Source organism: Diplotaxodon limnothrissa, linkage group LG12, assembly GCF_057381915.1.
Source record: "Diplotaxodon limnothrissa isolate DT_005_m linkage group LG12, D_limnothrissa_male_GT1.1, whole genome shotgun sequence".
NCBI lineage: Eukaryota > Metazoa > Chordata > Actinopteri > Cichliformes > Cichlidae > Diplotaxodon > Diplotaxodon limnothrissa.
Genome location: NC_140607.1, coordinates 17,520,357 through 17,536,428, shown reverse-complemented (window position 1 = coordinate 17,536,428; position 16,072 = coordinate 17,520,357). Strand labels below are relative to the sequence as shown.

Here is a 16,072-nt window from a genome sequence, read left to right as displayed (position 1 = left end):
TACAGAAAAGTCTGTTATTGAAATAAAGTTTGTTTTTCTTAAGAATGGATTACATATGAACCAAAGTAGTCAATCACTGAATGTGTCTCTTAAATGGTAGGAATGCCTGAATTTCTGGTGCTTTTTCATTTATTTTTAGCCCTGTCAATCAAAAAAAAATGCTAGCCACTGGAAAGCATAGAGAATAAAAGTAGCCAAAGAGGTTGAAGAAAGATCAGCCAAGAGATGAGAGGGGATGAAGGGGGGGTGGCTGGAGGGCTTGGTGTTCGGGGGAAGATGACAAGTCATCTTGGTAAACAGTGGCATATTGTGTATTTTTAGATCCTTTGGTTTGCCCTAGATGTAGGGCTGAACGATATATCGCATTTGCGATAATATCGCGACATGATCAAGTGCAATTTTCTAACCGCAAAGGCTGCGATTATACTGCGATTATATTATACAATTCATGGGCTGCATCCTCCTGAGGCCGCATTTGTAGACCGATTACGTCACAGCGACGCGCCGAAGGCTGTCCAAATTACTACCATATCCCAGAATTCATAGCGCGGCCCAGCCAAACTCCAGTTTCCAGCAATGGCGGCCGCTACTAAGTTTTAAAATTACTCATACTAATCTTTCTGGGTCACAAAATAAACTTTTAACATATTTTCAGGCGAGAAAGTAGTTGTGTAAACATCAAATATCTGCTCGGTTTATCAAGATATCCCATATTTGCAAAAGTGCTTCGACGTTTTCAGAGGCGTCTGCTACCCACCAGCTCGACAGCTAGCCGGGAGCTCGAGGGTTACTGATGCGGCCGAGAACGGCACAACTCCCGGCACATCATTTTCAGATCACCGCGGAGTTTCGCTGCTCGGGTTAAACGTAATATATAAGTCACTTAGACAACCTAAAAATGTTATTGTTGGGCTTTTTTCAGTGTTTTGTTTGTTCGTGAGTAAATCGGTTTGGCTGAGATTAAAGTTATTAGATTAGATAAAATAAAACTTTATTAATCCCCCGGGTGGGTTCCTCCTTGGTTTTCACACAGCTGACTAAACGTCAAACAGAAAACTTATTAAACAGAAGTATGAGACAGTCGAGAATTTACACCAGTGTCTGGTTATATTTTAGATAGCAAGAAGCAGACGGCCGAGTTTATTAAACTCCACCGAGACAGCGGTGACGCTAATCAGAACTAGACCGTCCAATTTCACGCCTTTAAACTTTAAAGGCGTGTTTGTGTGTGTGTTTATACAATTGCTATTATGTTTGCACTTTATGTGTAATGTTACTGACTGCAGAGATCAGTAAGATGTGTGTATTTTTTATTTATTAGTTTTATTTATTTAATATTATTTTTTAATTGAATGACTGTCTAGTAGTTCACAGATGTCGAAAAACTGAGTGTGGTAAAGCCACTGATTTTTTTTATGTATATTTCTGCAATATGCACATTGTACTGACTTTCATTTTAATGTTTACACCAGGGTTCCTTGTCAGCACTTTATGCTCAGATGTTTGTAAGCTAAAAATAAACTATTGTGTATGTTCAAATATACTGTTGTGATTGAAGAAGTTAAATAAAAATGTCAGTCATCAATTCATGCATCACCTCATGTCATCATAACAGAGGTCTGTCTTCCAGGAAAGAACAGTTTAAAATTAATGTAATATAGTATTGGCCATACTATATGATGTATTGCTTGTCTTTGTTTAATAATACAGAAGACAAATACCTTAAAAAATAATCGCATATCGCATCGCAATCGCAATATTGGGGCAAAAAATCGCAATTAGATTATTTTCCATAATCGTTCAGCCCTACCTAGATGTGCTCTCCTCTGAGCCCGGGCTCGAGGGCAGAGTGGTGCAGAGTAGCACAGAAGCAGTGGGGCTCCTTGACTGCTACATCAAGTGTCTCATTGTATCTCCTTTAATTCATTCTGTCTGTCTGGAGGAAGATGTCAGCTGGGCTGTGGAGCAGTGGGCTGAAGGCAGCTAGAGAGAAGGGAAGGAGGGGAGTCTTTCAAAGGGCCCTCCTCCCTCCCCTACACCTCCACTACCAATGGAGGCAGGGAGGCTGAGGTTTGAATAGATTTGTCAAGGCAACAACACACATGTGCACACAAACTCTTGCATAAATGCACACACACACAGCACAAAGCCCCAGTACTGTGGGAGACCGCAGGCATAACAGCAGTCACATAAAGGCAAGGCCTGCTGGCTGGGATTAGAGAAGGGCGACATGACAAAAGGATGGCACATCACATCGGCTGCCTCTGACACATAGCATCATCACTTCAAGCAGCTCGTCCACCGATCAATGATGCCATTGAACTAAAAGCAGACAGAGAAACAAACATGTAAACAGATTTGGCTGTCCCAAACCTCTGCTACTCTGTGCATGTGCTTTTCTTTGCATGCTTGGATTTATGCTGGTTATGAACATACACATTTGCCCAGTCTTTGGGAAAATCTTTTGAAGTTTAACTTTGCCAACTACCAGTTGGCATATTTAGATTGATATGGACTTAGTAATGTGTTAGGAATGAAAGGATGCCACATTGTTTGATGGAGATAAAAATGATCAACTTACAGATTTCTGATAGAGGGTTTAAGAGTTCATGGAGCCATGGGGCGACCATAGCTCAGGGGGTTGGGAAGCGTATCTGTAACCGGAAGGTCGCCGGTTCGATCCCCGGGCTCTCTGTCCTGGTCGTTGTGTCGTGGGGAAGACACTTTACCCTACTTTACCCTACTGGTGATGGCGCGATATGGCAGCCTCGCTTCTGTCAGTCTGCCCCAGGGCAGCTGTGGCTACAACCGTAGCTTGCCTCCACCAGTGTGTGAATGTGAGAGTGAATGAATAGTGGCATTGTAAAGCGCTTTGGGTGCCTTGAAAAGCGCTATATAAATCCAATCCATTATTATTATTATTACTGATGGCAGTCAGCTTAGCCTGTAGAGGTCTGTGTGTCCCTCCAAGGATATATCTCCCCAAATCATCACTGACCCACCACAAAACTGGTCGTGCTGAACGATATTCTTTCTTTTTCTGTTTCTCCTGTGAAACAGTTTTTGATGATTTGCAAATGTGCTATATAAAGTTTATTATTACTTATGACCACTTCCTACTGTGCAAAATGCAGAATAAAAAAAATAAAACTCTATTATTTTATTAGTAATAATGTGGATTGATAATTAAACTGTTTATCAAATAAATTCTAAATTTAGCAACAAATACCAGTCAAATGTTTGGACATACCAGATCTTTGACTGGTACTGTATATAATCACTGGATTCTCAGTGTGTACGCATGCCAACTTGGTACATATTGGTAGATGTTTTGTCTCCATACACACTTCCACTCCGTTTGAGCATTTGCATGCAAGGTTAACCACATTAGTAGCTACCACAAACCAATTCGCCTTAAAGAGGAGTGCTTTATAATGGCCTTCAACACCAGAGCTGCATCAATGCAGACTTTCCAGTGGTGTGCAAGACTGTTGTGAGCAACTACCCACATATTTATTGGTAAAATGCTCAAACTGTGAAAGATGTTTAATCTGATGTCACAATTTAAAGGTTACATTTTATTGTGACTAAAAGATGCCTGTCTCTAGTCAAGAAAACTGAAGATGGGGTATTTTAATTGTAAAATGTGTATTAGCAGAGATGGTTACAATAGCAAAGCAGCTTACCAGAGTTAAAAAAAAAAAAACCAGAAGATGTTTACAGGACATGCTACCAAAGAAACTTGTTAATAGCTTGTTTTTCCTCATAATGCATGCACCATTCAGAGTGAAGTTTATTCTGAAGCTTGTACCTGTATTTATATCCTATGCATAATTCTTACTGTTTAATTAAGGTCACTGTTTTGTCAATTTTAGGCAACGAAACTATACGGGTTTGCATTCAGATACACTCTCATGTTTAAAGACAAACTTATCAGTTGATTCAGCCTTCCATCATATTACTTGTTGCTGCAATGATGAGTTCAGTGTCAGTGAAGTGCAGAGAGCTCTTGGCTAAGGTCTCATGATAACTACTTCAGACGTTTAGGGATTTAGGTTTCTATTACAGTACTTGGCATTTTGATACAATGACTTTAAAAGGGTACCCAGTGGATTAAAATGTGGAGCCAAAGGGTCCTGACCGAGTGTCAGATGGGAGGGAGACTAACCTTCTATATATGCAACCATCTATACCACCTCGGTTGCAAAACTGCATCTCCACCTCTCATTCTGAAAGCACACCAAACTGAGTCCCATGACAGAAACTCTGTACCAAGTGCACAAAGTCTCCTAAACCATAACACACATGACAGTCTGCTACCTAACTTCTCAGAAAGTAGTCCTGAGTATCAATTTTTGCTCACTCTCTCTGTGTCTGTTTCTAACCCACCTCCCCCAGTTCTTGAATAATCTCTATGGATTAGGATGGTTTATTCATGACCATAGTGTACTCTGAATGTGTGTGCATATGCGTGTGTGTCTGTGTGTGTGTGCGTGCTCTGGGCAGGCCACTAGAGTGTGACAGCAGGCCAGCACAGTGACAGGAGACACCTTGGAGATTGTGACAGGCTGCCAGCTGTACACCATCATTTGGATTTCTCTCTCTCACTCACTTCTCCTCACTATGCTACTCATCTACCTCCACATATATCTCTTCATCCTCCTTCTGCATCTGTATTCACTCCATTCACACAGTACCTGTGTTTTTTTCTCTTTCCACAGCTCTACACTGTGCTTTCTCAGTGGCAGTCAACAGGATTTAAATAATTGAATGTTTCTCATACTCTGTTTCTTTGTATATTTTTTTCTGTCTCAGTCAGTAGATGAGTCTTTCTATCTTTGCTCTGGCCTACCCCATCTTTTTTTTAATCTCACCTTCACTCACTATTTGGTTTCCTTGCTGTGACGTCAGTTCCCCCTTGTCTGACCCATCTGGTCTATACAACCTGGCTCAGCAGGCGCTGATCTCTAAATCCTATCTTCTCTCTTTCACCCGTTTCATCACTCCATTTCACCATCCACTGACCTCTTGAACCTCAAAAGAAGAGAATTACCACTGTCCGAGGAGAAAAGAACACGGCTGGGGTGTCCCAAACTCACATACATCCACTTGTATTGGCATCCATCTTTATTCACCAAACAGGGCATTAGTGAGGTTCAGTGCTAGCTAACCTTCTATGATGAGCTGCCCATACATTAGTGTGCAATGAAACAGATGGGTTACTTATAAAAATGTCCTTATGTATATATATATATATACCCCAACTGACCGAGTGCTCAGTGAATACCTCTGGCAGCAGAAACCCAAGAAAGAGGAGGGAGACGAGGAACCATCATGGAAGGACAGGCCCCTGCACGGTATGTACCACCGGCAGATAGAGGAGGTGGCTGATATCCAGAAATCCTACCAGTGGCTGGACAAAGCTGGACTGAAAGACAGCACAGAGGCACTAATCATGGCAGCACAAGAACAAGCTCTGAGCACAAGATCCATAGAGGCTGGGGTCTATCACACCAGGCAAGACCCCAGGTGCAGGCTGTGTAAAGATGCCCCAGAGACAATCCAGCACATAACAGCAGGGTGCAAGATGCTAGCAGGCAAGGCATACATGGAACGCCATAACCAAGTGGCCGGCATAGTGTACAGGAACATCTGTGCCGAGTATAACCTGGAAGTCCCGAGGTCAAAATGGGAGATGCCCCCAAGGGTGGTGGAGAATGACCGAGCTAAGATCCTGTGGGACTTCCAGATACAGACGGACAAAATGGTGGTGGCTAACCAACCGGACATAGTGGTGGTAGACAAACAGAAGAAGACGGCCGTAGTGATCGATGTAGCGGTTCCAAATGACAGCAATATCAGGAAGAAGGAACACGAGAAGCTGGAGAAATACCAAGGGCTCAGAGAAGAGCTCGAGAGGATGTGGAGGGTGAAGGTAACGGTGGTCCCCGTGGTAATCGGAGCACTAGGTGCGGTGACTCCCAAGCTAGGCGAGTGGCTCCAGCAGATCCCGGGAATAACATCGGAGATCTCTGTCCAGAAGAGCGCAGTCCTGGGAACAGCTAAGATACTGCGCAGGACCCTCAAGCTCCCAGGCCTCTGGTAGAGGACCCGAGCTTGAAGGATAAACCGCCCGCAGGGGCGTGCTGGGTGTTATATATATATATATATATATATATAAAATCTATGTATTGGGGTGCAACGATACTCGTATCGATATTGAACCGTTCGATACAGTGCTTTCGGTTCGGTACGCATATGTATCGAACAATACATAATTTTTTATTTATTTTATCAACTTTTCTTATGAAGAAGGTGCCTAAGAAGTACAGGAAGCTGTCCATACCTGAGGCCTTGGAAACTGCCAAGCAACGACTCACAGCCTTGGCCAGCCGCTTGAGGAGGTACACCAGAGAGATAGAAGGCAAGAGAATAAACCAGCTGTTCTCCAGACTGACCAACCTGTGCACTGCCTGGATTGATTACAAGAAGGCCTATGACTCAATGCCCCACACCTGGATCCTGGAATGCCTAGAACTATATAAGATCAACAGGACCCTGAGAGCCTTCATCAGGAACTCAATGGGGATGTGGCGGACAACACTGGAGGCCAACCTCAAGCCCATAGCACAAGTCACCATCAAGTGCGGGATCTACCAAGGAGATGCTCTGTCCCCACTGCTGTTCTGCATAGGCCTGAACCCCCTCAGTGAGATAATTGACAAGACTGGCTACGGATACCGACTACAGAACGGAGCAGTTGTCAGCCACCTCCTGTACATGGATGACATCAAGCTGTATGCCAAGAGTGAACGAGACATCGATTCACTGATCCACACCACCAGGATATACAGCAATAACATCGGAACATACAGTTACAAGTACTTGGGGATCCCGCAGGCAAATGGGAACCATGAAGAGGCCGCTAGGAAAGCTGCAACCACCAAGTACCTGCAAAGGGTCAGGCAAGTCCTGAAGAGTCAGCTGAACGGTAAGAACAAGATCTGGGCTATCAACACCTACGCCCTGCCCATGATCAGGTACCCTGCTGGGGTAATAGGCTGGCCAAAGGAGGAGATAGAAGCCACTGACATCAAGACAAGAAAGCTCCTTACCATGCATGGAGGGTTTCACCCCAAGTCCAGCACCCTGAGGCTGTACGCTAAGCGGAAGGAAGAGGGCCGGGGACTGGTGAGTGTCAGCACCACAGTCCAGGATGAGACAAGGAACATCCATGAATACATCACGAAGATGGCCCCAACTGACAGTGTGCTCAGTGAATACCTCAGGCAGCAGAAACCCAAGAAAGTGGAGGAAGGCGAGGAACCATCATGGAAGGACAGGCCCCGGCATGGTATCTACCACCGGAAGATTGAGAAGGTGGCTGATATCCAGAAATCCTACCAGTGGCTGGACAAAGCTGGACTGAAAGACAGCACAGAGGCACTAATCATGGCAGCACAGGAACAAGCACTAAGCACAAGATCCATAGAGGCTGGGGTCTATCACACCAGGCAAGACCCCAGGTGCAGGCTGTGTGAAGATGCTCCAGAGACAATCCAGCACATAACAGCAGGGTGTAAGATGCTAGCCGGCAAGGCATACATGGAACGCCATAACCAAGTGGCCGGCATAGTGTACAGGAACATCTGTGCCGAGTATAATCTGGAAGTCCCGGGGTCAAAATGGGAGATGCCCCCAAGGGTGATGGAGAATGACCGAGCTAAGATCCTGTGGGACTTCCAGATACAGACGGACAAAATGGTGGTGGCTAACCAACCGGACATAGTGGTGGTAGACAAACAGAAGAAGACGGCCGTAGTGATCGATGTAGCGGTTCCGAATGACAGCAACATCAGGAAGAAGGAACACGAGAAGCTGGAGAAATACCAAGGGCTCAGAGAAGAGCTCGAGAGGATGTGGAGGGTGAGGGTGGTCCCCGTGGTAATCGGAGCACTAGGTGCGGTGACTCCCAAGCTAGGCGAGTGGCTCCAGCAGATCCCGGGAATAACATCGGAGATCTCTGTCCAGAAGAGCGCAGTCCTGGGAACAGCTAAGATACTGCGCAGGACCCTCAAGCTCCCAGGCCTCTGGTAGAGGACCCGAGCTTGAAGGATAAACCGCCCGCAGGGGCGTGCTGGGTGTTTATATATATATATATATACATATATATATATACACATATATATATATACATATACATATATATACATATACATATATATACATATACATATATATACATACATATACATATATATACATATACATATATATATATACATATACATATATATACATATACATATATATATATATACATATATATATATATACATATACATATATATATATATATATATATATATATATATATATGTACACACACACACACACACACACACCCACACACATCTTCATTTTAAGCCAATTATTAGCAAAACTGTGCAACAGTAGAACCCAAAGCTATATGGTTAGCATTCAAAAAGACTGTAACCAACGTTTTTATGAAGTCACTGTACATACAACATTCTTCCTTAGAATGACAGACGTAGAGTACAGTGGTAGAATTAATTAGCAATAAATCTCTATTGCTAAGTTTAACAGTTAAAACTATAAGGAACAGAGGCAGGTGAAATAATGTGTGTGAAATCTGTAGATGTACGTTTCTCCCACATTTTTGTTGTAGTTGTTGTATTTTAAAGAGCAAACCAAAGCATCAGTCTGCCTGTTCCCTTTTAATTAAGTGGGTTCCTCTCTAAATCAACGAAAAACTACAGTTGGATATTTTCGTCGTTTTTCAGGTGTATTGTTCTGTTTAATCATTCCAAACAGAAAAATTACTTAACATGCCAATTATGTGGTGTCCTACACGTCCCTTAAAAGAATCAAAAATAGGAAATGCCAAACAACATGAAAGAAAGGGGAGGCAGTGCAACCTTGAATCCCCACCAATCAAACCAACATACATAAATACGTGAACCACACACACACACACACACAGACACACACACACACAGACACACACACACACACACACACACACACACACACACACACACATAGATTTGGAGATGACAGAGATAGCAAAAACAAAAGGCAAGGGATATGGATAGAGGATGTAATACAAATGAAAGTATGGTATGTGATGTGTGCGTTTGTGTGTGAATGGTTGTGTGAGCGTATGACATTTGCATCTCTGGCTCTCCAGCAGCTTTGGTCTTGGATGTTATCTCATCTGTATGTGCATACTGAGTGAGCCCAGGTGATGCATATGGCACAGAGGTCACACTAGAAAGGGCAAATGCTAAAATGAAGCTAACACAAATGCACATGTGCACGTGCATTCTATCCCACACACATGAACAAATGCACGCATTCTTACAGATACTTCATCCGCCTAGCTTCATACGCATGCACCAGCGAGGGTTAACTGTCTCAGTTATTCCTTGACATGCACCCAGGGAAAAAGTGAAGACCTAAAGAAAAAAGGACAACATGCAAACAATGGTTCTCCATGGCATCTTAGGTTTGCTGTTACTCAAGGATACCTGTGTAGGTCAGTAGGGTTATACAGACAAACTGTACGGTATACAATTTACATGAGATGAAAAATCATGGATGGACTACTGTAAATTTTGGAGCATCTTTGTTTCTATCTACAATAGATTAGATGCAATTGTTTTTCACCTGTGAGTCTGGGCATGGTGGAATTAAGGCACGGCGGGACCACAGACCCGTGTTTTGAGCCATCTTTATTTACCATTTTTCCACACCACCACAACAACCACCAACCCCTGAGTCCCTGTGTTTTAACACGGCGGGCATGATTGCGGATGCCGTGCAGGTGCGTCCGCACTGCACCGCAGACCACGCCCCACCACACTGGGTTTGCGTGTTTATGTGCCTGGTTGTGTGTGCTTTTTGTGTGACTGTTATCACAGCAAAATGTGGTTCTGGACTACTGTACTGTACAAAAACTACCACAAATCAATCCTGAAACTTAAAGGTGCATAGCTGCAACCAAAATAAACGCCGTGTTGAAAATTATTGTAGTTCAATCCATCTTTACTGATTAGTAATTAGTAATAACTGAGCAATCAGTACTTAGCATTCTCACAGGTCAGAACATTATCATGACGGGAGTCATCATTGGCATGATCCCTGCACATAATATCGCTGCTTTTAAAACGTGATTGTGTATTCGAGCTTGTGCCGTTATTTCACCTCCTGCATCCAGTCCTGTGTGCTCTTTGTGGTCTCCTGTAGCCAGATGTTGTGAGCGGAATCAGTCAGAGCCACGGCACATACTTTGTTTTTCACCTCTAATTCCCTCTGATTCATCTGCAATAAAAACAAATAAAGCTTGTGTTAGTCACACATCCAGCATGTTAATAACACCGTCATTCGTGCTGAGGAGGAAATATTTGCTCGAGAAAGAGGAATATTATAAGAGTCATAAACTCTTTTGAATAATAAACACCTGCATTTTGAAAATCATACATCTAAACAAATGCATTTTATTAGACAAACCAAATATATATTTATGAATACTAGGCCCAACTGCCTACTTCTTAGAGTGCACTGAATGCATATTTCTTGGTGACATCAATAGCCCAGTGGACAATTTTGTAACCCAAGGATACTGATTCAACCTCATGTATAGAGCATAATGTTGTAAAGTGAAATATGAAAGAGCACTGCTCCACCATAGTGTGTCCTTGTCACGTTCTGTGCAAATGTCCTTTCCTGCGCACGTTCAGATACCTTGGTCCCCATTCTTAATACCCTTTCCCTTCACATGTCACAGAGAATGTGGTGTTCGTAGGCCCGTCTTCCTATTCCCCTCTGAATGTCAATGCCAAGGAAAATGTCACACAAAGGACTTGTTACCGCACTACAATAGACTTCCCACACCGCTGGTGCTACCCCAAGGAGTACTACAGCCAAGCCTTGGGAACGAGCCGCTTCACTCAACTTTAAGATAAAAAGGACAGAATAGAGAACAGGACTTGCAACAATAGGTTAACAATCACTTACTTTATACATTTAGAGAAGCTGAGAAAGAGACTGAACTAAGGGATCGGCATAGTACCTCTGAGGAAGCAGTAAATTTAGAAAGTGTCGTGGACTGCTAGGTGTTTATGGCTACATGCCAAGAAGTGGTGAGGTTAAGGCTGAGGGAAGAGTTTAGAATATAAGGCATTAGTTGGGACTTGTGCTGGATAAATATTTGCCTATAAAAGCCCAAAGGTATTAAACCAAAACTGGCTTGAGCCACAGGTATGAAGCCATGTTTTTAATGGGCATAGAGGTTTAAAATGGGACAAGGAGATGAATGTTTGTCTAAAGGTGGAGCTATCAAAGAGAGCAGCTCTGGCTGGCTATGCAATAAATGAGATTAGGCATTTGAATACATCCTCCCATACCTAGCCAAATTAAAGTATATAGAGATAAATGGATCTATTAAGGCACAAAAGACTCATATCATCTACCTGATAAGGCTACCAAAGGAACATTTTCACTATCAGAGAAGAATAAAGCAGCCTGACAGGTGAGGTACACACTTGAGCATACTTAATAAAAAAAAGTACACAACTTTAGAGTTTAAAAGGACAGACATTGTCCAGACATATAGGTTCATTCACAGAGAATCATACGAAAACATACACACTGATACACACTCCTCACTGTAATCCCTCCTCATCCTTGCTTGGCTGAAAAGCTTTCCTCTGGCAGAACTGGGCCCATGGGAGCTGCAAAGTCAACCTTTTAAAATTGGAGGTGTCAGTCAGGGCCTTGTTTTCTGGTGCTAGCCAAATGGGCCCTTTCCTGAGTGAAAGGACTACCAGTTTAGACCAGAAAACAAGAGTGGATTGACTGCCCATGGAAAACACTGAGCATGTGACTTCAACCTAGTCGAGAGCATTGCCCAAGCCTGGGCAGAAATCTCAGCATCTTTTCAAATGCCCAGGTGGACAGACAAATGAGTCTCTGCTTGCTACTATTGTTACTGTAAAACAATGATTCCAACATGTATTTCTTTTGAAAGGAAAACTTAAACATACTCTATATAGGTAAGGTTTAGTTGACATCGCTGGTATATTAAAACTGTAGGAACTGTAGGAGAACTGTAAGTAAAACCAAACATTTGTCAGTGTGTCAAATAGGCTTTTGTTTTGTAAGCCTAACTTTGTTTAAAGTACTTCAGCATGTCATTTACTTTACTTCTAAAGTACTTACGAAATAAGAGAGGACATGAGAAGCATGCCATAGCTGAAAAATATGTATATAGTTTTTAATGTGGGTGAGGTTTGATTTTTTTTCTTTGTTCCTTAATTGCCATGGAAAAAAGAACATTAATAAAAACAAAAATGACATATTGGGACTGCCCAATGTTAAAGTGAGGATTAGTGCTGAGGACATCTAATGATAACTAACTACCAAACTAATGGCAACTTAGACCTCAAAGGGTTAAAGAGAACTTGTTAGAATCCTAAAATTACCTTTTAAAATGAATATACAGTATTCGGTTGCTTTTATTTCCGTTGTGGTAGGCAGAGCCTACCTGTCATCCTAATTTTTAATGATATGAAAATCAACAACAAAAAAAGTCTTTCATTTTTCTTAGCCTTTTTTTTTGTTTAAGTTTCTCTATCATTTGCTACTCAAAGACATTCACTTTGTTGTAAATTTGCTAAAAGTAGGAGTGCAAACAAATTAGGAAATCTCACCAAACAAAGTCTGCTTCCCTCAACCGAAGATTAAGGAGCAAAGAACTCCATCTCTCACCAGTGCCTATATCAATCACTCATTCTGACAGCTCTCATTGCCGCAATGCCTCCACACATGCACTTGGCTGTGGTAACACTTGGGGTAATAGGTTGACAAATAATGACTCCAGGAGAGAGTGTTCTATGCCGTGTGGCCGTTAACCACAGTAATTTTGACACCCACTGGGTCCCATGTTTTACAAGCCACAATGACATCTGTGGTTAGCTGCATGTTGAAAGCATAATCTAAGCAGGTCTGTATCTTCTTCTAAGAGAGTAATGCTGTTAACTCACAAGCAGAAGCACGAAGCCAAATATTCTCCAGTGGATATCAGTGTAAGATGTTTTTTCATATGACTCATCATTCCACACCACAATGGCCTGTGAGTTAGCCACGTATACCCGCAATGTTAAATGTGCTAATTCACTATGTAACTGCAGACAGCAGCTTTTACAAGGAAACAAGCCAGCTGTTGTGATCAGTCAAGTATCGGACAGGGAAATAGGAAAAGAAACATGTGGAAATACTTGTTGAACTAAAACCAACACACAGATGTTGAGACATTTGCCGCCTCTCGGCTGGCCTTTCCTTTAATGCTAGAGCAGCTGGATAAGCAGAGTAAAGTTCAAATGGGTGTGGGTGGATGTTGGACATGTGGGGCTGGTGTGTAAAAAAATGTAAGAGGAGTATAAAGGCGGAAGACTATAAGAAGCTCAGTGGATATCAAAAGTGGGAGAAAAACCCCCAGAAAGGACTATGGAGATAAAGCTAGACAAAGGAGACACATACAGGCAGATGTGCACAACAAAGAGTATTTATAAATACTTTATTAATCCCCAGGAGGAAAATTCTCTTTTCCCTCGTCCCACTTCACAGAGAGATCGGACCAAAGAGTCAACATCAGAACAGCATCCCTGAAGCAAATGGGCTTTCTCTGGGTTACTAAAACATAAGTAGAAGATTATGTTTAAATGGGACCAATGCTCTGGGGTTTGATCTGGAAGCCGGAACTTAAAGGGCAGCCGCCACGCACCCAAGAAGAATTTGATGAATTGTTTATCACCTGCCTAATGTGGTTTATCTATATCCTACATCATAACAGCACTGTAAGTCTAATTCAGCGCAATTATCAGGGATTTGTTAATAGCATGATTTAAAGCGCCACAAAAAAACAGTGTAAACACAATTTCTTTACCCATTTTCATGGCCGTGCAGTTTTTGAACACACTCCCTCACTGTGATATGGATTCGATTTGACCCCAACTAGCATCACATTTACATTCTTTTGAACCACGATAACAAATCTGAGTCACAACTGACGATGCAGACTTGAGCTCACCCTCAACCCACATACATTCAAACTCTGGATGAACTTTGAAATCCTTCTCCCTCTTTTTACTTCTCCCTTTTTTCCCCCTCCTCGTAAACCATTTCTTTTTGATTTCTCTGCAGAGGGCCTGGTTGCTAAAGAGACCCACAAATATCACATATTCTGACCCCCTCGGTTGGCACAACTCTGCTAAATCCAGCTTTTCACAAGCTCTATGAAACAGCCAACCCCCACGCATTTGGAGTCGCTCAAACAGATGCAGATACACACACGCAGACTTGTCTATAACCCATGTGTCTTGTACCTGACCTCTCACACGGCCCTCAGTAAAGTACAGTGTTTAGCGCTTTAAGCTGCTTCCTACTACAAAGCCAGCTAATTGCTAGACTTTTTGTTGTGCATAATCTTATTTTCACCACTGACACAGAATATGATATGCGATGGGTGTGTGTATGAAGGAGGGGAGGGGGGTGGGGGGGCATATTAATCATGTTTATTTATCTGGACTAGGAGTTGAAATAAGCGACGAGACATCATTTAACAGCATGCTAAGCGAATCTCTGGTCGAGATAAATACTTCATTTTCTCTCCTCTCCCCGTGACGCTCCCTTGCTCATGACTGCTCCACTGACGCTACATCTAAACACCGGCAATAATAAAGACAATTATTTAGGCCTTTGATAATTATGTGTCAAAGGCAGCAAAAGCCACTAGATAATTGGGCGAAAACTGAATGGTAATCCACAATGGAGTTCCCTGTGGGGAGACAGGCAGACTCATCCCTAGAAAGAATGCAGAGTGAGAGAAAAGAGAGAAGCAGGCAAAGACAGAAAGATGAGAGCTCTTTAAGGGGCCTTGCTCACTGTCAGACAGTCAATGTGAAAAGCCACAATTATACAGAGAGAGAGAGAGAGAGAGAGTGTGTGAATAGAGTGCAGCAAACAAGAGAAAGGAAAACAAGGGACAGAGAGAGAATGACAGAAAATAGGTGAGAATGAAAAAGGACAAAATGTAGAGTGTCAGTGAGAGTGAGCAAAGACTGAGTAGAGGCTAAGGGCGAGAGAAAGAGAGAAAGCGAGTGAGAGCAAGAGAGAGAGAGGGAAGCACCCCGCAATGATGCCAGTCAGAGACAAGGCTTATAATGTGGCTGCGCCATGCACTGCCAACAGCCACAGATAATCTAGGACTACCCACTGAGCACTGAAGCACTGCTTAAATATTTGATTGATTAACTGTCCTGTGCCTGCCAGAGAGTAAGAGGAGAGCATCAGAGAAGCCAGGGCGAACACAGAAAAAACAAACAAACACGCATGTGGGTGCACACCGGAAGGTTTGAAAACACATGGCTCAGACACACTAACACATACACCCCCATAAATCCATATACAACAACATTGGAAGAGGGGCACAAACACAAACACACGCAAACATGTACACATTGAAGGCATGTGGGGACTCTGCAAAGACAGTAGCAAGCACTAGGCAAGGGAAAACAAACTGACTGCTGCTTTCACAGAGACTCCATTTCCTATCATTTCCATCTAAAATTAATGAGGACAATGTAGATAAATAGCAGTTAGGTTGATTATGCTTATCTGGATTCGGCTTTTAACCAGAACTTGACTGACCACAGGAATGATGATGATGATGGTGTATGTGTGTCTGTACATGTGTTGTCTCTTTTATTTCTACATACTAATGTGTAGCTAGGAAGTGATCTGAGGTCATAGAGGGCGGACAGGAGTTGGAGTGCAGCGTGTTCAGATATCTTACCAATGATGTGACACACACACACAACACACTCATCCTTGTTCGTCCCTGGCTGTGAAAACACAGGCAGCTGACCCTCCACGCTCCAACACCCTCCACAGGAAGAGACAACACTGGCGCTTCCTGTGGCTTTGAAGCAGCGGCCTCAGGTCCCCTGTCGGTCCCCGGTTTCCTTTGTCTTAACTGCAGGAAGGAAGG

At 42.8% G+C, this 16,072-nt stretch overlaps 1 protein-coding gene across 1 annotated transcript in view; it reads right to left on the bottom strand.

Moving 5' to 3' along the window:
- Window positions 1-16,072, bottom strand: part of arb2a (ARB2 cotranscriptional regulator A) — a 169,296-nt gene that overhangs the window by 54,356 nt on the left and 98,868 nt on the right. Inside the window, exon 9 of the mRNA XM_085368137.1 lies at window positions 10,228-10,344. Coding sequence (XP_085224263.1) covers window positions 10,228-10,344 — 117 coding nt within the window. The remainder of the gene's footprint in view (window positions 1-10,227; window positions 10,345-16,072) is intronic.